Raw genomic sequence first — 22,948 nt, forward strand, 5'->3', positions numbered from 1 at the left:
GAATAAATAAATATTACTTTAATTAATAATTTACAATTAACAATTAACAGTTGTTATAAACAATTAATAATATCTCGGTCCCTAAATGAAATACGAAGATAGAASCAACTCCATTCGATAAAACAKAAAAATCTCTTTAGGTTATTGGGGTCTGTAAGGGCAAAACCAACCTCCTATTTCCAACAGGAACGAAGATATAACGGGCTGAAATTTTAACATCACTATTTGACACAGATTCAATTTTATTCAATAAATAAAAATTTTCTTTGTGTTTGAAATTTAAAGTATTTTGCAAAACAATAAATAAAGGAAGTCTAAAAAGTGGAAAAATAAATATAAAAAATATTTTCTAAAAATCAGCTTTTATTTCAAAACAAATTACTTAAAGGTAAAATAGTTATTTGTTATACAAGACGATAAAATTGGCTGAGGCCTCAACGCTAAATTGTTCGAAAAGATAATGAAAATTTTATCGTCGTGTACAATATAAAATTTTATTCAATCCTCACTAATTTTGTAGTCAATTTGGCCGATATTTATAAATGTCAAAGTAAAATTCAACAATGAAATGTCAAAGATCGTTAGCAACTAACAACCGCAGATATACAACAATGGATGTATTTTTTTATCATCTAGACGATAAATTTTCATTTTAACATGAAGAAGAGAGTAGATAAAATTCAATTTTAACATAGAGGATTGAGGAAAAAAATTTTTTTTTCTATCAGAGAAAAACATTTTTGCTTACAGCTTCAGTTTTTAATGTTTATAAAAGCTTTTGGGGCGATCAACTAAGCAAAGTAATTCTGCAATCCATTTTTTTAAAAGAAACTTTATTAACAAAAAATTCTTGTACATATTTTTATTTATTATTATTTTAGGTCATCAGGAACGTCACTCTGGTGCAAGTAAAACTAAACGGAACTGAATATTTTCGGAAGACAATTTCCGCGACGGGTACCCTCGACGCTCAAGTCCTCTTTTTAGGGGGCCCCCCTCAAACCCGTCCGGTTCGCCAAGCCAACGACAATTTAGTCAAAATCGATACAATTTCACCAACATCATCAGCAGTAATAGCCACTCCGTTAAGCAACGTCCACTTCAAAGGAATCATCCAAGACGTGCAAATCAGTAATGGRTCATCGGTTATGATTGTCGAATTTTTCCCMCTTAACGTTAAAGAATTRGACATYCCGAAATCTTTCGGTGAGGTTCGATTTGACGAAACTTCAGTACTTGAAGGAGTCCGATCTGATAATTCCTGTCGAACAAATCCGTGTTTACATAACGGTGTTTGTGAAAACACTTGGAATGATTACCGGTGTATTTGTACMCGWGGTTTTAAAGGRAAAGATTGCTCGGATTTGGAATTTTGTGAAATTGAGAGGTGTCCCAAAGAATCGGTTTGTAAAAATCTCGAAGACGGATCTGAATGTGTCGCTAATGCGACTTTTGATGGAAAAACACCACCGTTGAAATATCATCTAATGACTTGGCCTAACTCGACCAAAATTGTGACTTATGATACTTTAGAATTGACGTATCGGACGAGGTCATGGGGGACGATTTTTTTCGCAAAACATGAGGATGACTTCTTTGCCATATTTATTTATCATAATGAGGTTGTCGTGGAATGGTCTATTAACAAAATCGGGGATAGTAAACGGTTCAGGAAGGATTATTTCGAAGGTCAATGGTTGACCATCTATTTCGAGTATAAAAATTCTATTTTGAAAGGCGGTTTCAAAGACATGGTTATGGATGAGGCCCCAAATATGAAAGTTGCCAACTTTGATATTGACGGTTTTACAAATATCTTAACTTTTGGTGAAATTTACGTCGCGGGTAGTGATGGTGTCACACTTGACTATCAAAATATCATTAATAGTTCTAATGTTAACATGACTGGATATATCCCCTACAGTGATACCACTACAACACCATCAACTACAAGTAATTCAGTCGAGGAGAATGACTACTTTTCTGACGTTTCGTTGTTTAAAGTCGACCAAAACAAATCCACTGATCTTTTTAAGGTTGGTATGACAAGGTTACGACCGGTTTTTGATTTTTTTCTTTCAGGGGTGTATTAACGAGATTCGAATCGGTGGTATTTTACTACCGTTTTTCCCATCGAGTGAACTGTTCCAAAAATATCATTATTTTGAACTTTATTCCGAAAATCGCCCCCAAATAGGTTGCATTCTCTGYCACCCCACCGACTGTTACAATCAAGGAGTGTGTGCAAACCCTCTCGAATATTACAAATGCAATTGTCCGGCCGGTTTTACAGCCGACGATTGTTCAATAGACATCAATGAATGTGAGAAAAACGAGTGTCAAAATAACGCCACTTGCATTGATCTTATCGCCGAATATGAGTGCAAGTGTGAACCTGGCTTTGAGGGCGAACAGTACRTAAAATGTAAAAATTTACAACACTTGTCTTAATTTTGACATTTCAGTTGTGAAACCGACATTGATGAATGTGCGAGTAATCCGTGCCGACATGGGGGCACCTGTAATGACGCAATCGGGACTTTCAAGTGCGATTGTCCCGAAGGCTTCGCTGGAAAACAATGCGAAGCACCGATACTTATCACTTGTGATAATAAACCGTGCAAAGAGGGCGCCACTTGCAAAACCGGCACTAGTAAATTGAAATCACCCATTGATTGACTCATTTTTATTTTATTTTTTTCTAGATGAAGTCACCGGAAATAATTTTACTTGTATTTGTACACCAGGGATGGAGGGGCCCCTTTGTGACACTCCCTTTTGTTTCCAACAACCCTGTATAAATAACGGTACTTGTGTCACTGAAACGGAAGTGCCGTTTTGTAATTGCACAGTCCGAGGTTTTGAGGGTAAATTCTGTGAGATAAACATCGACGACTGTGATATCCCGACTGGAAATCCGTGCCAACATGGGGGCATTTGTAACGACCAAATAAATAAATATGAGTGTGATTGTAATGGGACAGGTTGGGGTGGGTTACTATGCGAAAACGACATCAACGARTGTATCCAAATCCCWGAACCGTGTGGTGTGGGTGGAAAATGCGAGAATTTTGATGGGGGTTATTCTTGCGTCTGCGATGATAAGTCGAAATGTGGGCATTCGTGTCTCTTGGATAATCCCTGTGATTCCCAGCCTTGYGTTCATGGGGATTGTACTCCTGCGTGTACCGACAAAGCCGATTATATTTGTAAATGCAAGGAGGATTACAGTGGGAAGAATTGCAGTGATTATAAAATAGCAGCGAGTCAGATGGACCAAATCAACATTTTGTATATTATAATCCCGATTGTTTTGATTTTGAGTGTTGGGATTGCGATAGGATTGGCAGTGTTGGTTAACGTGGCGAGAAGTAAGAGAGCGACGAGGGGGACGTACAGTCCTAGTGCTCAGGAGTTTTGTAATCCAAGAGTTGAGTTGGATCATGTTTTGAAACCGCCGCCTGAGGAGAGGCTCATTTAATTGTTTTTTATTGTTTTGTTAATTTTTTGATGGCATTCGAATCAAGTAGGTTTAGTATTTATTGTAGATACTCATTTGTTCGGTTTTTACGCAACAGTAATGTAACATAGTACTTAACCTTTTTATTAATGACTTAATTTTTTATTAATAGTATTATTTTAAACAGTGTTTTCGTTTTGGAATCGCTGTGTTTTACGGCAATAATCAATTTTAAGCCGTCCATTGTAGTCTTGTGATAAAGGTAGGAAAAATTAATGGTGACAAATGTAATTATTAAGAAAAAATGTTGACCAAAGTGTGTATATATTTTTTTATCTATACTTATAGATTTTCTACGTTTTATTTGGTGTAATTTATGAAAGTGATTGCAAGTCGAATTTGTACTTAATGCTCTTGTAACATTCAGAAAAGTAATAAAAATCAAACACTTTATTTTATCTTTTTTTAATTAAATATTGCCAATTTTTGAAAATAGTAGCGGGGCCACAATAACACAAATTACATTTTTTTTCAAAACACTTAAAGGTATGAATTGTGTTATAAGTAAAAACGAATTCGTATTATAGCAGACAAAAAAATGGGACAAAATATTGACATTTTCTGAAAAAAATTTTCTCAAAAAAAATCTAAAAACCACCAAATTGATTAAAATTTTATTAAAAACAAGCTAAGAATTTTAAGGAAATAGGACAAAATGATATTATTTTTTCTTTCTTTAAGTGTTTTTGAGATAAAAACAATTCATTTGCACGTTATTTGCAAAATTTTGTTAAAACAAGGCGAAAAATCACAGAATTAGACCAAAAGTGATGTCATTTTTGTCTTTTTAGAGTGTTTACGCAGAYTTTAAGCTAAAAACCGTAAATACCGAATCTCAAATCACTAAATATACCCAAGTGTAAAAAAACGCAAATTGTCAAAAACAACAAAATTATAACATTTTTCAGAGATTAACATAGTGTGAAAAAGGTTGTTCTTAAAAAGGTTAGAAAACTATCAAAAGAAATGTCTTTTTTTCTGGTCTTGCCAGTGTAGTGTCATAGTACTCATAGTCAGTGTTAAAAACGAAATGGAAAAGTTTGGAAGATGCCTGACAATTATGAAATTGTGAATTGTGACAAAGATAACGTCAAAAAACTGGCATTTATYAACAGGCCAAATTACATTATAAAAAAAATCAATTTGCGTTTTTTTTTGGACTCAAAAACTGCTGCTTTTCTCAATACATCTTTTTTTGTTAAGTTTATATTCAATTGCTTTAATTTGCATTTTTACCTAACTCTTTCGATTTAAATAGGTTTAAATTTGGCAACTTTTTAACTCGGATCTGGTGAATTTTATTTTTTGAGATGGCGAACTACTTTTATGAATTGTCAACATCAAACATAACCTGAATCTACAAGTGAATAAGAACAGTTTTTTTTTAAATTAACAAAAAATGAAATTAGATAAAATTTGTCGCACCTGTTTGCTCGAAAAAGCCAGTCTTAAGCCGCTATTTGGAGCTTGTGTGGCCAACATGTTAATGTCTTGTGCTTCAATTCAGGTATTTTTTTCACCATTTAAACAATTTTCTTATCACATTTTATGAAGGTAATTGAGGGCGACGGCCTCCCCTGTCAGATTTGCACGCAATGCTTGCAAATGGTAAACAGAGCTTACAGTTTCAAACAACAGTGCGARAAATCGGACGCTTCGTTGAGACAATACATAAACAGTGTCGGTTTGCAAACTGTTTCTTTACAAGCCCAGTCGAATATCATGATCAGTGATATGAAAGCTGATCAGTTATTTAGCAGTAGCGAGGTGTTACAGCAATCTTCTATTTTCCAAGACATTTTTAACGATGCTACTTCGCATTCATTGGTTGATAATTTCACGAGTCAGAACGCTAGTACTGGTATTGAATCGAARCAAGTAGTTTGGGAGTGCTAATTCTGTGTTTCAGTCGTATCTGATTTAGCTGAAACGATGCAAAGTCTGCAAACTATAGCAGAACAGTGTTTGCCAGAGACGTGGGAAACTGACACTCAAATAATGTCTTGCCAGAGTAACTCACAAGAAACGAACTGTAGCACTTTTGATTTATCCAATTTGTATAGGTGTCAATTTTGTGAAGAYATTTTTAAAGGTGTTTTACTYMTCTTAYTTYAATTGAGTCACTTATTGGTTTCYAGATGAATGGACTCTTGGAGAGCACATCAAAATCCACACAGGCCAGAATAAATATTTCTGTTCCATTTGTGGAAAAGGGTGCACGACACCTGCTTTCTTAGAAAAACACATTATGGAACATTCACTCGATAAAAATAATTCAGAAGAGAAAAAGTTATGTAACAACAGTTTTATGTGCAATGTATGAGGGCTCTCACATTTAAACCTAACAATTAATTCATTGTTCTAGATTTGCGATAGGACATTTAATGACCAGAAATTCCTAAAAAAACACTTGAAAGAAATTCATTTTACGACGATTGATGATTTGAATGATGAGCGAAAGCACRTCTGCACAATTTGTAACAAAAGTTACAAACAAAACAAACTACTTGTAATGCACATGAGATCACACACKGGTGAAAGACCYCTAAATTGTGAAGTTTGTGGGCGAACTTTCGCCCTACCAAGTTCCTTATACAAACACCGAAATATTCATTGCACAGAAAAGAAATACGGTTGTAACATTTGCGGGAAAAAATTCAACCAATCGTCGAACTTAACAGCGCATTTGCGGACTCATACCGGTAAAAACCCCGAAATTTGATTTTTAACTTTGCGATTTTTACAGGGGAAAAACCGTACATTTGTAACCTGTGCGGGAAAGCTTGCGTCACTAGTGCCAACCGTGATATTCACATGCGGACCCACACCGGGGAAAAACCCTACAAGTGTGCACGATGCAACTGTTCTTTTGCAAGTAATTACAATCAGGTGTGCCAACCAGAGAGACAATGTTTACTTTGTAGCGAGCACTCAGTTGAAAAAACACAACTTGAAACACACCGGGGAAAGACCGTACCATTGTTGGCAGTGTGGCAAATCCTTCAGACAGAAAGAAACTAGAGATACACACGTGCGTTACCACACGGGGGAACGCCCCTATGCTTGCACTYTTTGCCCCAARAAGTACATCGCGGCGAGTCACTTGAGGGTAATTGGTGATTGGCACGTTTCGGTATTATTTTTTCGTTTCAGGTTCATATGAAAAATCACAACAATGAGCGGAAGTATCATTGCCATATTTGCATGAAAAAATTTGTAGAAGCGCGGATTTTAAAAAGCCATATTTTGACTCATACTGGACAAAAACCGTACTCATGTGAGTATTGTGGTAATAAGTTTTCGCAATCGGGGTCATTAAATAATCACATCAAAAATAGGCACAGATAATTTATTTTGTGTAAGTGACAATAAAAAWTAAGTTTATTTAGGTGCATTTTTGYCGGGGTATAATTGCGGCTTTGGGGGTATAGGGGGCCTCACTTCGAACGGATTGCGTGGGACGGGAGGGGGCCTTTTGGGTATTGTGGCCCCTTGGAGGTCCAGTAGGTGAAGCACTAGATCCATTTTAGTCAGTTCGTTCATCTCATTATTGTAGTACAAACTCCGATTGTTTTTTCCTATTAGACAAACTTTAGATACATTTTATGAAAACAGATTTTTTACCCAGTAGTAAATTAAGTGCGTCAGTCCAGTAACTGGCTGATTTTCTGTCCGCTGCTTTGAAATTTATATAAGTTTCGTTGTTAATTATTAAGGAGAAAGCAAGAGAAGGATCTTTAACGCTAAAATTTAATTTAAAAATTTATTTGGGTGAAATTTCTGAACTCACGTGTTGTTGGCAACATGTGGACACGCCTTCCCTTCAACTAAATGCGTAACGTCGCCTAGAGAGTATGCAATAACTTGACCTGAAGTCTTTGTAGAAGCATTATAATCATTGATAAGTAAATGTCTTTCGTTGTTGGAGAGCTTAGCGTAAAAATTTCCATTGATTTTCTAAAAACATAACTGTGACTTCTAGAATCTAGAAGGGATATTACACGAACTTTGTCGACAATTTTTGGAAAAATTGTGCCGTTTTTTACATAGTTGATACGTTGCTGGTAGATATTTTCTTCGTTTTCTTTATTGAAAGTTTTTTTCAGGCCTTGAATACACTCATTGGTGTCCAGTACGTTTCTCAATTCCTCTTCTTTTTCTTTCTAGAAATGTATTTTTTTCCCAAAGAATTAATAGTTTATTTTAAATACCTGCCATATTTCAACGACTGTATTATATGAGGTTTCAACCATTGTCTCAGTCATTTTTTTGAAATCCATTGGTTTTGCTTCTAGGACAAGTCTGACTTGTTTGGATAACACACGAATGACCTAGAAAATGTGTTAATCATTAATAATGCACACCTTTCGTTACGAACTTTTTCATAGTCGGACAATGTGGAGGCTTTCATTTCCCGTCTTGTCTTTGAAAGCAGCCACATAGTTCTTGAAAAAAGCTCAAAAAAGAAAGTCGAATGTGTAAAAATGGTGGGCTGGTAGCAAGAATTACTCCTGTCAGGTTCCATTCCAATACGGAGGATTTTCGCCAACATCCTCACAACCCTAAAACATTGAATTAATTTTACATTACAAATGAAACGAGTCGCACCTTTCACTTGACGCCAAAACCCCGGGCTCATACACATGCTCTTCGACTTGACTTTGACTGAAGTTTTTGTAATGGTAATGCCTGTAATGTCCTAACAAAAAATTATTGCGTTTTTACCCAAACCTACATACTAAGAGCCTCAATTGTTAGAAGACTTGGTAGCAGAGTGTCACTTTCGCTATAATTTRTCGCGTAGCTTTGGACTCGGTGCGAGAATCTCGAATCTTCGCTTAATTTAGACGAAATAGAAGCTAACGATATTCTAAAAATTAACAAGGCTGTGTGCAGATTTAAGGACTATTTCCGACATTACCTAACATCGTCACACTGGAGCAAATTGTCCACTGAAGCACTTTTTTTCGTGGCAATTTCATCAAAATCCATCAAAATGGTCATTTTTTTTACTTCACTGTCAACAGGTTCGAACTCACTTAAAAGATCAGGGTCTGCGGCTATGGGAGTGGTAAGAGTCTCGGCATAAGCGCTGAAAATTTTCATYTTTTGTTTTATAAGAAAAAAATTAACGATTTAATGTTAGGCAACCAAACATACACCTTGATGGGAAAAACAGTTATATTTTTAATTTCTTCAGATTCACATAAGGTAACATTACTAAGCCCATTTTAAGTCTAATTTCTACTTAAATAAAATAATTGTACATATATATACAAGGTAAATTAAATTTACATTCAATAACAATACATCAGTAATTATTCTTAAAATAAATTTAGGATGACTTATCGCCCATTGATACTTTAGAAACCATGTAAATGCCCACAATGAGCCCAAACAGCCCTATAGCRCTGCCAAAAATTTCCACAATCAAAATTTTAACGAACAAAGCTGCATTTGCGGCGTCAGCTAAAGCTGCTCCAGAGCCAACAATTCCGACAGCAATGCCGCAGAATAAATTCACTAATCCGACAGCAACTCCAGCTCCGAACATCAAATACCCAGCAAGCCAATTTCTGGCTTTGATATCAGGATTGTCCATGGCTTTTGACCAAGTGAATTCTTCCAAATAACCCGACAAAACTATAGCAGTGATGAGACCATAAATAGCGACAGCTTCGCAGAAGATAACTGAGATTAAATTTTTTGTTTTGATGCGGGGGGCTTTCACTCCACCGCCGATAATACTGACGCCTGTAGTGTGAATACCAGCTGCAGCCCCAACTACTGATAAGGCGACTGATAACCCGATGCCTATTGTGGACCACATGTATGGGGAGGTTCTTTCGAGGAACCACCCCACACTGACTCGTTCGCCCTTACCAGTCAAGACATGGTAAAGGGTTAAGATTGTTATGACTAGCGATGAAGTCCCTACGAAGGTGTAGCCCAATATAGCCCTCATAGTCACACCCACTGTGGGAAAAATTGTTACTTAAATAATATTTATAAAATGGGGTAATTTACCTGCAAAACTATGACCTGACTTCAAGGATTGGTTTGTGGTGAATAATTGTGAATTTGTTATCAGGGAGGTGTAACTCACGAGTCTTCAACTGTAATAATTGGACTCACGTGAGTACAACCTTGCTGGACGGGGGAAACACTACAAGATTGGTCAAAGAAGTGGTAAAAAATGACTGACAGATATGGTCTATCTTTGTTACTTACATTTTTAAATCAACTTGATAATGAACTTTAGGGTTTTACCGTTGATTATTTTTGTGATTACACCACCAACACTAATTGAAAATTTTTGTTCGAACTTCGAATCGACAAAACGTCAATTTCAATGGAAGTCATAAAGCGGTCGATAATGTAGGAATTTGCGAGTGAGCTGTCCACTACTCCAGTGGCGTAGCATTGAAAAAAAACATTTGTTTTGTTTTTAAATCAATAATAATAATAAATTACGCTGTTTACAATAATTANNTTCGAAACGCGACTAACGTTCATGCGATATCTGTGAGTTGCTGCGGGTACTAAATTTGTTTCGACGAAATACGTCATAAAAGTTAAATACCCCTGTTTTTAAATCAATAATAATAATAAATTACGCTGTTTACAATAATTAATACAAAACTAAAAATTAAGACAAATAATATACAGACAAAAAGTCTGAAAAAATACTAAAAATTAAAAACTTCTTTTTTCTATTTTTCAACGTTTGGTTGCGTTAACAGGGTAGTGTGTTTTTTGTTGTTAATGTTGGTCACAATGCCACTTATCGAATGAAAAAAATCGTCGATAATTCATTTCCAGTTACGCACAATGTTAAATGTCGGTTCGAATTACAAAAAAATGTACATAATTTATGTTGTAATAATTTTACACCTGTTCAATATAAGTTTATAAAAAAAATAATTGAAACGATATTTAATTACCCAGATTGAATCATAATTAAAATATTTATTTTAGTAAAATGTAAGACATAAGAATAATATTCACGCAGGAAGTGCATTGGTTTTACACATAAATAAAACTGATAAAAATTTGATTGGTTCAGAAACAGGAAAACGCAAACAAGGAAACTTGATAAAAACAACAGGCAAGGAGAAAAATTAACAAACATTTAAAATATCGATTTTAAAAGAGATTTAAGGAAAATTATTTCAACTTAAACAAAATTGTTTTTATAAATTATTAATTCAATAAAAAAAAATATTGCTCAAAATGAGCAAACACATCGGTTTTCAGCTTTGCAAACACTGTTTTTGTGTGATTCAAATTCTAAATAAGTATCTCAATAATTATAATTTATCGACTAATCTTGTGCACATACACAAATTAATCACATTATCAATGTTAACAAACAAGATATATTGTACTTTGCGTAGGTAAGTATGTATACAGGCTGCGCCAGAAGTCGCACCCCAAAAAATATGCCATATATGGTAAGAATTTCGAAGTTATGAGAGTTTAAATTTTGCACTTTGACTTTATTTATTTCTATTGGAAACATAATTTTCCAAGTTTTTTGCTACAGGCTATTAGAAGAGGAAACCAGGAAACTGTATCCTAAACTGTTCAATGTTATTTGTAGCTTTTATTGATAAAATTTTTGTACCTTTACTAAATAATTGTAAAAACATATACAAGATCATCAATATCATTAAATAAACAAAAAATTTTCAAATGTCAAAAAATAAATGTCAACATTTTTTGACAGATAGAATTTTTTAAACATTTTTTCCATGTTCCTGGTATCTTATCTTACTTGAAATTTTTCTCTGGGGCGCAAGTTCTAGCGCACCCTGTACAAGTACAGATTTGAAAATTTCAGAGATTTTAAATTAGTCTTACCTTAATAGATATGTTTGATAAATGTACAACTCTCGTGCCACATTTTTCGAAACATTGCCAGGCGTTATTACGTGTTGGTAAATTCTTTCCCGATATTGTTTCATATTTATTTCCTTAACGAGTTGTTGCCGTTTTTCACCCTTGCAACATCTAATTAAAGCATTAATAACGAGTAATGAACCATATTGTAAATCCGAATCTTGTTTTTTAATGTGGCTCATTATATCAATAATTTGTACCCGTTTAATGGTCTAAAATCATAAATAGGCAACTAAACTAATAATTACTGTTTTTTTACCTCTTCTTTCCATTTTGCAAATTTAACATCACGATTACACAAGATTTTGTGTATTACAGACAAGGCATATTTAACTAATTCGTTGCTTTTACCTTTTTTACTTATTTCAACTATTTTATTTAAAAATTCATCGCTAATGTCATCAATGGATTGTCTTTGAAATAAATGGACGATTGCAATTAAACATGCCGTTGCTTCACTTTCGGTTAAATATTTGTTATTCTTTTCTTCTCTTTTATATAAACATGGCTTCTTTGTTTCACTTTCTTTTTCTTCACATGCCTCTGCTTCATTTTTATTAGTTAAACAGTTGTTTGCTTCCTTTTTTTTTAGTTCATGCTTTGTGAAAATGTCAATCAAAACTAAATGTTTTTCAAGTTTAACTAAAAGTTTTTTAATTGTGTTGATTTTATTTCTAGGTGCTAAGTACTTACCCATCTCTTTGATAAATTCAGCATCCACACTTAGGTCATGAAGGTCAATAAAACTTCTTTCTTTGTACTCATCATTGATGTGGTCAAAAATTCTTTTGACGTAGTAATTTACAGAATAAACTAGTTTTAAAAAATAACCGTCTTTGATCGTTTCGAAATTATCTTCGGATATGTAGGAATAAATATTTTTTCCGTCATTTGTGGCTATAAGTTTTAGCCCATAAACGACAGGCGAATATGGCTAAAATATCAAATTTTATCATGTTGAGAAAATTTTGAAAGGGGTACCTACTTTTTCGAAACTTATGCAAATATTACTTATGTTTTCCTCCAGCGACTTACTCTTATCAATCTCATACAATAACTTCGAATTAGTGTCTAAATCTTCAACCGACACTTTAACTAACGACATTTTCACCACATCTAACTCATTTGGGAAATAAAATGTTGTGCAATATTCTTATCTTTCGTGATAACAACTTGTGAGTTGTTTAGTTAGATATTGATTATCTCGCAAAGTAAACGTGATGCAATGTTTATTTTTATTCAAAGAGAATACAAAACCAGGTAACAAGAATTAATGTCTTCTGATTGGATGAATCGGATKGTTCATGTGACTCAAATCCGGGGGATTTTTCTCAAACGCGCTTATTTCCTTCATTCCCCCTTCCACAATGGCCCACAATTCCGGGTATTCCTTCTTGTAAGTGGTATACCACTTCGTRACCAGAGGGTATGAAGAGAAATCAAAGTTGATGGCTTCCAGGCACATCGTTGCTGTCACCAATTGGAAATCAGCGATGGTTATGTGATCTAAACAGTGGTATTACACGGCTTAATGGCTCATTTCATACCGAATTGTGTCACCTGCAGCTGCATATTTCGTGCCAAGTCGCTGCAAATACGTGTTGAARTTGTCCAAAGCKATGTGGACCTTTTTCAGAGTTAGGGGAGTGCGGGCGTAATCGAAAAATATTGGGGCCATCTGTTAAAAATTGATCAATTAAAGGGAAAAATTCTCAAGATTTGATCACATACCACATACTCGGAAATGTAACGGTAGTAAGTGGAAAGGTTGAAACACAAGCGGTGATTCACGATGGCTCTAGTTTGTAAATCTTTAGGGTAAAGTTTATCGTCCTTTGCGTATTTGTCGGCCAAATACTGAAGAATGGCATTGCTGCGTTTAAATAAAAGAAAAAATTAAATTTTTAATCAAAATGAGACTGAATTTAACTTTTTAATTATTCGAACATGTGATCTCTGGTTTGTGGGGGGCTCCCACGCCTGAACACATGTAGTATTATCTCATTTATTCTCTTTATAAATGAATAATTGTTAATTATTTATATATTTGTCGCTTCTTAACCCAAGGTCACCTGTTGGATTTTTTAAAATAAATTACCTTTCTCCAAGGTAAAACCCATTGTCGTCTAGCACTGGAATCTCTTTTTGTGGATTTTTCTAAAAATAAAACTTGAGCCAATTTTTTATTATCCTAGTTTCTACCTTTGCGTATTCTTCAGTCATGTGTTCTCCTAATCCAAAATCAACATTTACAAGATTAAATTCGACGTTTAACACTTTCAAACATTGTCTTACTGCCAGCGATGGAGGTCCATCGGAAACGGAATAAAGTGTTATCGGCATTTTGACCTGAAACATTTTTTACTTTTTCAGGAAAACGATTATTATTGTTGTGTTTTTTAGTGTTTGTTTCCGTTTAGTTCCGGTGTGTTTTTTAATTTTTTTATTATGATTTGTTCATTAATCTAGTTGTATGTGTGTCAGTAGATTAATAAAATAAATTTTGCATAAAATTGTTTTTTGRTTTATTTACTTACTTGCTCAGGCAACAGTGGTGTTGTTTTCTCARCAGCTGCACGTACTATATCCTGAAAGCAAATAAAATATAAACATGAAAGGAGTTCAAGGCCATTGGAATATTTATACTTTCACCAAGGATAACATCAAAGCGGTGTTAAGTTATACAACTAGTTATACTGTTTGAGGTTCACAACAGCATAACAGTCACTACTTCACGAGAAAAATAATTAGTACGATGAAATTGTGATCGTTTTTTAAAAATAAATTTTTTGAAATGTCTTTATATTTTGCAAAATTTTTATTTGTTTTTATTTTTTTTAAACCTTTTTTACGAAGTCTATAATCTAAGGGTTACAACTATCTATATTTTATCCAATTTTTATAGAAAAAAATTGTCATAAGTTGTTATTATCAAAAAAATCGTAAAACTCAAAATAAAACAATATTGCATTCTCAAAACACGATCACATTTTTTAAAGCACTCTCAAGGCAAATGATTAAAAAATCACTTGGTTCTCTACTTTTTGGTCACCTTGTATTCCTCTTCATTTGTTCTGACTTCACTAGAAATAAATCTAAAATACAACACTTTTTTCTTCGCGTTTTCAGTAATATTTTCTGGATTCTGTCTATTTTGCAAAAATGTTAAAAAAAATTGTGTCTAAAAAAGTTTTTGAGAAATATTTGCTCTCATCACATTAATCTTATACAGTGAGCTGCAAAATTATGGAATAATCTTTTTTATTAGAATGGTTTTGACAAAAATGCTCGAACAGGACAATTTTCTTTTTAAAAAATACAAAATTCTCAACTTGATTTGAAATTGTTTTTTTATTATTTCACTTTTTGTTATATTTTTTCGAAAACTTTATGTAATATTTAATATTTTGGTGTTTTCATTTTGACAATTAAAAGATCTAACGAATTGGTTTAAAAAATTACGGGTTTTCAAAAAAAAAAATGGCGATGACGTTATTACTCAAAAACCAAAAAGTGTACAATTTAAATCAAGTTGAAAATTGTATGTTTTTTAAAAAGAAAATGTTGAGCATTTTTGCCAAAACAAAATATTTTCATATTTTTTTTAATAAAATTATTCCATAATTTTGCCGCTTACTGTATGTAATAAAATAAGAGATTTGAGCGTTTTTGGGAGCTTTAATAAAAAAAAATGTTGTATGTAACACGTAACATGGACTCATCAACTTATCTGCAATTCCAAAAGAACTATAATTCAAACTCGGTCAGTGGTAAGTACAATTAATTAGTATTTTTTGTTGCATCTAAGAAAATTTCAGACCACAATAATTAACTTACTCTGATGTATATTTTCCATTTTGCGTCTTTAACAAGCTAACTCGTTAGCCTAGTGTATTTTATGCTCTTAATTTTGGTGAMAATGTCTTTGAAAATAAATTGTTTTCAATAGAGTTACTAATTTGTCATTTTTTCTGAAAAAATCTTGAGAAAAAGAAAAAAAAATTTTTTTCAATTTAGGGAATGTTGATGACACACAGCCGTATTATCCATAAAGGTGTCGGAAATTTCAACTCGAATTAACTTTTGTCATTGTAAATTGGCAGTGAATTCTCAAGACTTTTAATTTTCTTCGAATTTTTATTAAATAAATGCTTATTTTTCAATTATTTTAAAACTGATTTTTTTTAAACAGTTTAAAGTTTCAAAGTAAAATACTCGCAGTGTTAAGTTTTATTTTAACAAAGACACGAAGTTGAATTTGATTTATTTCGACATCCTCAGAAGTGTAGCGAAAATGTAATTTGTAATCATTAGAATTCCTGGTAGAATTGTCTCATCCCATAATTTAACCGTTAAATAAATGAGACATTTTATTTTTATTTTATTTATTAATATTAACATTTTACAAAATATGCCTTACATTTTACATTAGGTACAACAATAAATAAGAAGACACGTAGATGGGAAGTCTACAGAGGTACCTAAATTGATTTATAGCAGTGTTAGAAATATTTACAAAAATTCCTGGTTCGTCTTTGTCAGAAATACGGGTCAAAGTGTTCGTAGTAGTTGTAGTAACCTGAAAAACAAAGAACAGTTAGATGATTACAATAATGGATTTTTAACTATGTACAGGGTGATACATTAGTTTGTAAATAATACAGGTTAGCCGATTTCCCGAAGCATTAGTCCCCACATTAACCAACGTTTCATTACCTGCAARTACAGTCAGTTCGTCAGTCTATAATCTCTTTGGTCCGTCATGCCCCACTTTGTACATAAGTGCTTTCATAAACTCAGGAGAGGGTAGTACAGGTCTTTTACGGCTGTGGTGGTGGTGTTTACTACGCGTGGGCCGTTTTAAGGGAGTTTTTTGAGACGGCGATGGAAAACTATCGAGCAAACCTTGATACTTAACACTTTGCGGATATCTTTGTACACCACTGGGAAAAACTTGTGGTCCAACACCCGGAGGTGCCAAGTACTTGATATCACTGGTTGGGAAAACACCGGGAAAACCACCAAACTGCAATGATGTAGTGTCAACAGCTACAGCAGTTGGCTTGACTTGTTGGCCATATGGGGGAAAAGCCGTATTTGGTTTATTTGAATAAGACCCAACAAACAAATTTGGTTTATTGTCATTGTTTAGGAGGTAAGAGGTGTCAATTCCAGTGTTGGAAAAGGCGGATAAAGGCCTAACTTCGTCATATTTAACACCCTGAGGGTCAGTATTGGCAAAAGCTGTTGGTAGTGGCCTAATTTCGTCATATTTAATAGGAGTTTGTGGTTGTTGGGAGACTTGTAATTTTTGTGGTTCAGCAGTCGGGGCTTGTGTAACAGTCTGCGCTTGTTTTTTAGACTCAGAAGCATACTCCTCTATGTTTAGGTAAGCGGGAGCTTCTTCGAAGGGGCTCCCGTAATGGCTGGAAGGTTGATCACCAGCATCAGAGTGGTGCTCGTCGTCGTGACTAGAAGGGTGAGTTTCGTGGTGATACTCTGTATGGGATGAGTGACTAGAGTGATCGGGGTGGTAATGCTCGTCATGGTGGTGGTGATCGTGTWCGTGATCAGAATGATAATGTTCGTGATGATGATCATGATCGTAATGATCACCGAAAGGAGCGGGTTCTCCCGGTTTTAGGGAAGTGGAAGCGGAGAAGAATTTCCCGATGATTTCTCCAAGACCAGGTCCCGAATGGCCGATTGGTTTGAATTCAGGTATTTTGTGTTCGACGGGTAGATGGTCGGAATGTTCGTGTTCGTGCTTTGGGATCTTCTTCAGGATTAAGATACCAGCGTGGTCGGCGTCCGGTTTGTCTTAAAAGTCAAAGTCAAGTCATTAAAAAGCGTCGACGATGGGCGAACTATAAGTGGGCACATTCTTAAACCGATTTTTCTGATTTCAATTTTGTAATACAATTATTTTTATTTTATGTGATCAATATGACGTTATAATGGCTTTTAAACTTTGAAAAAGCAATCTAAACTACGCTAGATACTCATTTTTATTTAATTATTGTTAATATTGTCATTTAATTGACTTTTCCATATTTGACATTGGTGTTAAAAGTAGAGGACAAACTTATTTATACATACTTTAGAAACAATTTATTATTGAGCACAAAAACAGTAATTTTTATAACTGAAATGTTATTTCTAGGTAAGTTAAAGTGCTCTGGGGTTTAGCATAATTATTAATTATTAATGGTTATCGTAAATACAACAAAAATTTGATGCAGTTCTTGAAACATACAACAATGCCAATTTTTTGTTGTTTGAGATTTTGTTTAATTTATTTTTTCCCGTCTTTTTGAGTAGAAGGTTTTTACTGAAATCGAAAATATGGTCCAAACAAAATCAAATAAGTACATTTTTGTAATTTCACATAAAAAATGAGCTACAAAAATATTTAGTTGTTTTAATGGTTCTAATATTCTCAAAATTTATTAACATAACACGTCGAACTTAAACTAATTTATTTCAGTACCTACTATTGAGTTTTGAATATAAAGTTTAAAAGCATGCGATGAGTGAAGAATTTTTCTCATTTTACAATGTTTTCTGATAACATATGTAAAATGTTCAGGGGAATCGATTGGCGGCAAGAAAACTACAAAATTCGTAATAGTTTTGAAGTTATAGTCGAATTTATATTTTTGATACTTTTGACTTTATCAGAAATTTTCTCAATAACTATTTATCGTAGAACACTGTTTTTTTTATATATGATAATTATTAAGTATTTTTTTCCGACGGTACCAAACATAAGAGGTTATCGCTAATAAGTCTAAAGTTATTGGCAATAGACCGTTCCGGGTGCCAAAAATCAACTAAAATCTCGACAAAAATTTAAAAAAAAACAATTTTTAAATTGATTTATATAGTTTTTTTTTAATTTCTAGAGGTCTTAAAAACTCAATAAAGTGCATAAAACGTTATTGGGTCAACTTTACGAAATTTCGAATTTTTTGAAGATGAGCAGTAGTAAAATGGTTAAAATAGTCAATTTACCTTAAAAACACTTGAAATATGATTTTCTAGACTTAAAATTACGCGCTGAAGACGATGCAGCAAGTTAAAATACTCTACGATGCATAGTTTTTGAGATATTAAATAATAAAGTTAAGAATAAGGCTAGAAGCATAAGCACTATGTACGATTCTGACCAAAAATCAAAAATTTTTGATTCTTATGAAAAACTAGCACTGTGTGTAAAATTAACCGGAGAACACGACTGTACAAACTGCTTTGACCCACGACTCATAGTTTTAAAAATATGACTGTTTTTTTATAAAAAACAACTAAAAATGGCTCTGTACCCGGAACTATAATCCGAAGCGACTTCGAGTTTGCGCCGTGAAATAGATAATTTAAAGCAAATTTTGAAGTTTTTTTTCTTTTTGCCCTAAGTCTTATAGTTTCATTTATTTATAGTTTCATTTAAAGTTATATTTAGTTTTTCTCTTGCAACAATAATGATGAAATAATGTAGGTACACACGGTTATTAACTACTTTACTTCTTTATTACAGAATTATGCACTATTATTATTACTGTGAATTATGTTTCACAAGGAAGTACACGGCGTTTGTCATTTGTATTGTTAGATAATAGTAATTTAAAGTACAAGTGTGTTAAAAGTAAAATAAATCACGCAAGAAAAAAAAAGAAGAGCTCCTAGTACTGTTCTTAAACGACTTATTTGTAAAAACACACGTGTAGCATAAAAAGTTCATTCATACTTTTTAATTGGTATTCAAAAAGCATTTTTTTAATTGTTAAAGAGATTTTAATTTGTCATCATAAAATGACAAGTTCAAATTTCAAATTATCTATTTATTTTAAAAATTAGTGCAAAGTTATTATTAATTAGCACCTTCCTGTCTATAATTTATGTATTATTATTCTCTATTATTTATTTAAAATCACCATATTTATTGTTCAATTAAGAGGTGTTGCATAAAAAGTAAAATCTGATTTTCTCTCTCTCTAATACCTTTTTTTCATTTTATTCAAACTGAATTATTCAAATTATTCAGTTCATTCTGTTTTGTTTTTTGTTAAATTTTTTACATAGTAGAAATAGGTGCTTCATGTTTGATCAAATTAGGCTATATTTAATTTGTTGCCTTTCTAAAACAGGTGATCGTTTTTATTAATTAGTTGCAATTTGGAAATTGATTTAAATTTGATGCAACTGATTAGAGTGAAAGTCCGCATCCTACATTTCGATGAAAAAAGGAAATTTCCTCGTATTATGTCGACATAATATGGGAAAAGTCGAGAGTGTACTTGAAAGGTCGCGGTTTATCTTAACRTAATTATTGATWCTAAAATTGTAACATATTAATTTCCTTCGCGTAAGGTGTACAAGATGACAAGTGTGCCATATTGTTTCGGTCTGTGGTCACATTATATGAATTAATAGCCGCATGTACACAACACTGCTTTCTTCAGTCTAAACTAATAAGCGTTATCAAAAAAAGAAATTTACTTTTAGTAATACCTCCTATTGATATATTTCTTTGCTGGTAATTTTTTTCCTAAACAAAACGAAAGTGAATATTTATGTTCACATTTGGAAGAGGCGTAACTTTCATTTTTAACYAAACGAACAACATCTCTGTCTACCCGAGAAAGGCTGAGAAAGTCTACACTTTTGACCCTGATGTAAAATTTCGTTACTGGATGTATAAACCCAATTACAAACTGTCTCGTCGTTCCGCGTCACAAAAATGCCATCCTCCACACAATAACAAAACTATTAAGACATTTAATTAAATGTGAATTGCAAACTGCGTTCTTTAACAAAGTGAAATTGTGCACACAAACATCAAGATCTGACACACAATAGACGAAACTGCTCTTAGTTATGCTCCCCTACACATATTGTTCCAAGATATGATGGATTACACTATTTGAATAACAAATTGTATACCTTCATGATGCGAGTGGTGATGGTAGTGATGTTCGGGAACCTCGTATTGAGGCCCTGGGGCCGACGGGGATCCATACTCCTCAGGGTCGCTGTGRTGGTAGTGGCCGTGGTCTAACCAAACAAAATATTACAATTTCACACCCAAAGTTTARCAAATGTTCAATAAAAACAACTAATGTCATACCAGTAGAACGCGTTTCGTAAGGCAAGTTTTGTGGAACGAGTTCAGGTTTATGAAACGAGCAGCGAAGCGCGAGTTTTATAAAGAACGAGTCCCACAAATGACTTATTGAACAAGTTTTTTATGTTATTTTTTTCTGTTTTGCGCGTTTTACGTACTTTTTTAAGACAAAAGTCAATTTTTCAAAATTTAGGAACTTTTGCCCTAATAAGGTGGTGCTTGGTAATAAATGTCACAAAGTTTGAAAGTTCGATTCAAGTTTCAAGAATTTTTTATGAATTAACAATGAATACTGCAAATATTACATGCACACCACCTGAAATCAAAGAAATCGCTCAAAACGCCGYTGAAAATCACCATTACCAACATTTAAAAAGCAAATTGCACTAGTCTATTTCAGCACCCAAATTGGTACTGAAATGGCCCATTAAAGCATCGGTTTTGGTATCGAAATAAGTTTTCTTTAAGACGCAAAATAAAAAAATAGTATATTACAGTACAAGTTGCAGAAGGTATCTATTCAAGCACAAACTTGAAMTTCTGAAACGAGCCGCGTAGCGGTGAGTTGAGGAACAAATGAGTGCTTGAAGAACCTTCTGCAACAAGTGCTTTATACTATTTTTTCTATTTTGTCGCTTTATATCATTTTATAAATTAAAAAACGAAAAGTTTAATCTTTTTTCTAGAGAATTTTGCGACGGTTGGTGACATTTATGTGGAATAATTTTTAGGCGGCTTTAGGCGGCTGTAAAAAATAAAAATTATTTTCATTTTCACATTTGAAAATGAATTGTGAAGAAAGTCTGTCACTAAAATTAAATTAACGCCAACGACCTATTCCAGTACTCAAATGACGTCATTTGGGTGCTGGAATAAACTTATTCTAACACCGAAATAGAAAAAACTTATTTTTGTGTTATCTATTTTTTCAAAATTTATATACTTTCGAGGTTTTTGAACGTTAATATTTTTTGATAMCTGTCAAAATTACCTCACGCCGTGCAGGAAAATGACAAACATTTTAGGCTTTTAGAGACCGCAAAAAACTATACTTTATGATAAACTAAGTTTATTAATAGTTTTATTAAAGCACTCAATTTGGCTTCGTGCTTCAATATTAAAACTTCACGGTGTGAAATTATGTCTATCGCACTTGAAATGTAAATAACTATTGTTTTAATATTGTAAATTTGAATAGTTTCATTTCTTAGTGTCAATAATTGTCTTATATACCCAATTATTACGCCTGTTTTAGCCACCGAGGAGAATCTAGTGTTATGATTTGAGCTGCGATCAATAATAAGTGTTGAATGGGATAACAGTTGTTATCCCATTGGCCGTATTTGCTTAATCTCATGAGTGGAAGTGCAATTGATGTTAGAAATGTGGTAATGCGTTTCTGATAAACAATAGAGTAATTAACTTTCTTTCAATAATCAAATGTTCTACTTGTTTGAATAGGTCATTTCGTCATATACGACATTAAATAATTATGATTAAAATAGAACGATAATTTCCTTGCGTTGTAATTACGATTCTTATCCGGAGGTTTATGTAAATCCGGCCACTACACTAGATATATTATCAATTTGGTTCCGGGATTTATCCGAATTGGCGGTTTTCCGTATTGCGTCACAAGTGATAAGAGTCGATTATTASGTGTCTTAAGAATGTGAAATATTACCGTCTGAATGACCATGGGTWGGGCTTAGAATAGCCGAAGTGGCAATGTTCTTGCCTAAGTTTGTTATAGCTTCCCCTTTGGCACTTAATAACTTGCCCTTTGCTGAGACGAGGTAACCGCTTCCCTTTATCAGTTGCCCTTTTATGGCTATCACACCGCCCTTTATGGCTTTCACCGCTTGGAGAAGAGTGTTCAAAATGGATTTCTTCAAAGTCCAAAAGTCGAACTGCTTGTGGTCATAGAACTAAAAAAAATGATCCAACTCATTAAAATTGTTTTATATTAGTTAATTATAAGAAAATATACAGGATAAATAAAAAGTACGGAACCAAGCGGGTTTTTTTAAATAATTTGTTTGTAAACATAATAATTTTTGTTCTTTAGTTATGCGATTTTTTGTCAAAATGGCAATTAATTTGAATTTTTTTTATAAAAATTGAATTAAATGTAAATAGTTGTAACACTTGGATAATAGCTTTTGTTAAAAATGTTTTTAGTGGTGGGTTGCCATTTAAAAAGAAATAAAATTTCGCAAAACCCAAAAACAAAACAAAAAATTCGAAAAAAAACTGAAAATTGCAATAAAAGTTGGGAGTAATGTGGTTGCGTTTTTTTGACACCTACAGGATGTCCAAAAAAAATTAAAATAAAGAAAAAATTTGAACCTGTAGAGGAAAAAATTGAAAAGTTTTTTCCAAGCAAAATTTTTTGCTTTAAATAA

General features: G+C 33.2%; 6 protein-coding genes across 7 annotated transcripts in view; 2 read left to right on the top strand and 4 right to left on the bottom strand.

Annotated features, from left to right (window-relative positions):
• Positions 1 to 3,913, top strand: part of LOC123007958 (protein crumbs) — a 14,886-nt gene extending 10,973 nt beyond the window's left edge. For both annotated transcript variants that reach the window (XM_044403497.1, XM_044403499.1), the window contains exons 9-12: positions 882 to 2,036; positions 2,083 to 2,414; positions 2,466 to 2,653; positions 2,706 to 3,913. In XM_044403497.1, coding sequence (XP_044259432.1) covers positions 882 to 2,036; positions 2,083 to 2,414; positions 2,466 to 2,653; positions 2,706 to 3,481 — 2,451 coding nt within the window. In that variant the 3' untranslated portion in view covers positions 3,482 to 3,913. The remainder of the gene's footprint in view (positions 1 to 881; positions 2,037 to 2,082; positions 2,415 to 2,465; positions 2,654 to 2,705) is intronic.
• A 945-nt stretch (positions 3,914 to 4,858) lies between these two features.
• Positions 4,859 to 6,908, top strand: LOC123007965 (zinc finger protein OZF-like). Its single transcript, XM_044403510.1, has 8 exons — positions 4,859 to 5,027; positions 5,075 to 5,381; positions 5,430 to 5,612; positions 5,659 to 5,837; positions 5,886 to 6,222; positions 6,267 to 6,395; positions 6,445 to 6,629; positions 6,674 to 6,908. Exons 1-8 carry the CDS (start codon positions 4,920 to 4,922, stop codon positions 6,866 to 6,868), a joined length of 1,623 nt encoding a protein of 540 aa, XP_044259445.1. The 5' UTR covers positions 4,859 to 4,919; the 3' UTR covers positions 6,869 to 6,908.
• On the bottom strand, positions 6,856 to 12,590 carry LOC123007960 (engulfment and cell motility protein 1-like). The gene is made up of 13 exons (XM_044403501.1): positions 12,408 to 12,590; positions 12,116 to 12,356; positions 11,682 to 12,064; positions 11,384 to 11,634; positions 8,442 to 8,612; positions 8,260 to 8,390; positions 8,129 to 8,219; positions 7,899 to 8,082; positions 7,732 to 7,851; positions 7,528 to 7,683; positions 7,311 to 7,477; positions 7,145 to 7,263; positions 6,856 to 7,098 (listed from the first exon to the last, which is right to left on the bottom strand). Exons 1-13 carry the CDS (start codon positions 12,525 to 12,527, stop codon positions 6,902 to 6,904), a joined length of 2,331 nt encoding a protein of 776 aa, XP_044259436.1. The 5' UTR covers positions 12,528 to 12,590; the 3' UTR covers positions 6,856 to 6,901.
• On the bottom strand, positions 8,684 to 9,926 carry LOC123007974 (V-type proton ATPase 21 kDa proteolipid subunit). The gene is made up of 3 exons (XM_044403526.1): positions 9,752 to 9,926; positions 9,548 to 9,686; positions 8,684 to 9,496 (listed from the first exon to the last, which is right to left on the bottom strand). The coding sequence occupies exon 3, from the start codon at positions 9,483 to 9,485 to the stop codon at positions 8,856 to 8,858; it is 630 nt and encodes a 209-aa protein (XP_044259461.1). The 5' UTR covers positions 9,486 to 9,496; positions 9,548 to 9,686; positions 9,752 to 9,926; the 3' UTR covers positions 8,684 to 8,855.
• Positions 12,591 to 12,634: 44 nt separating the features above from the next.
• LOC123007972 (glutathione S-transferase 1) lies at positions 12,635 to 14,058 on the bottom strand. The gene is made up of 6 exons (XM_044403522.1): positions 13,960 to 14,058; positions 13,625 to 13,771; positions 13,521 to 13,579; positions 13,154 to 13,295; positions 12,983 to 13,100; positions 12,635 to 12,928 (listed from the first exon to the last, which is right to left on the bottom strand). The coding sequence occupies exons 2-6, from the start codon at positions 13,763 to 13,765 to the stop codon at positions 12,693 to 12,695; spliced, it is 696 nt and encodes a 231-aa protein (XP_044259457.1). The 5' UTR covers positions 13,766 to 13,771; positions 13,960 to 14,058; the 3' UTR covers positions 12,635 to 12,692.
• Positions 14,059 to 15,790: 1,732 nt separating this feature from the next.
• LOC123007963 overlaps positions 15,791 to 22,948 on the bottom strand; it is an 11,146-nt gene continuing 3,988 nt past the window's right edge. The window contains exons 3-6 of the mRNA XM_044403505.1: positions 22,228 to 22,471; positions 20,363 to 20,473; positions 16,139 to 17,242; positions 15,791 to 16,001 (exon numbers count right to left, since the gene is read on the bottom strand). Of these exons, the coding sequence (XP_044259440.1) occupies positions 16,164 to 17,242; positions 20,363 to 20,473; positions 22,228 to 22,471 (1,434 nt within the window). The 3' untranslated portion in view covers positions 15,791 to 16,001; positions 16,139 to 16,163. The remainder of the gene's footprint in view (positions 16,002 to 16,138; positions 17,243 to 20,362; positions 20,474 to 22,227; positions 22,472 to 22,948) is intronic.

Source organism: Tribolium madens, unplaced genomic scaffold (assembly GCF_015345945.1).
Source record: "Tribolium madens isolate multiple individuals breed KSU strain unplaced genomic scaffold, Tmad_KSU_1.1 Scaffold_3;HRSCAF=73;Tcas5.2_LG2, whole genome shotgun sequence".
NCBI classification, from domain to species: Eukaryota; Metazoa; Arthropoda; class Insecta; order Coleoptera; family Tenebrionidae; genus Tribolium; species Tribolium madens.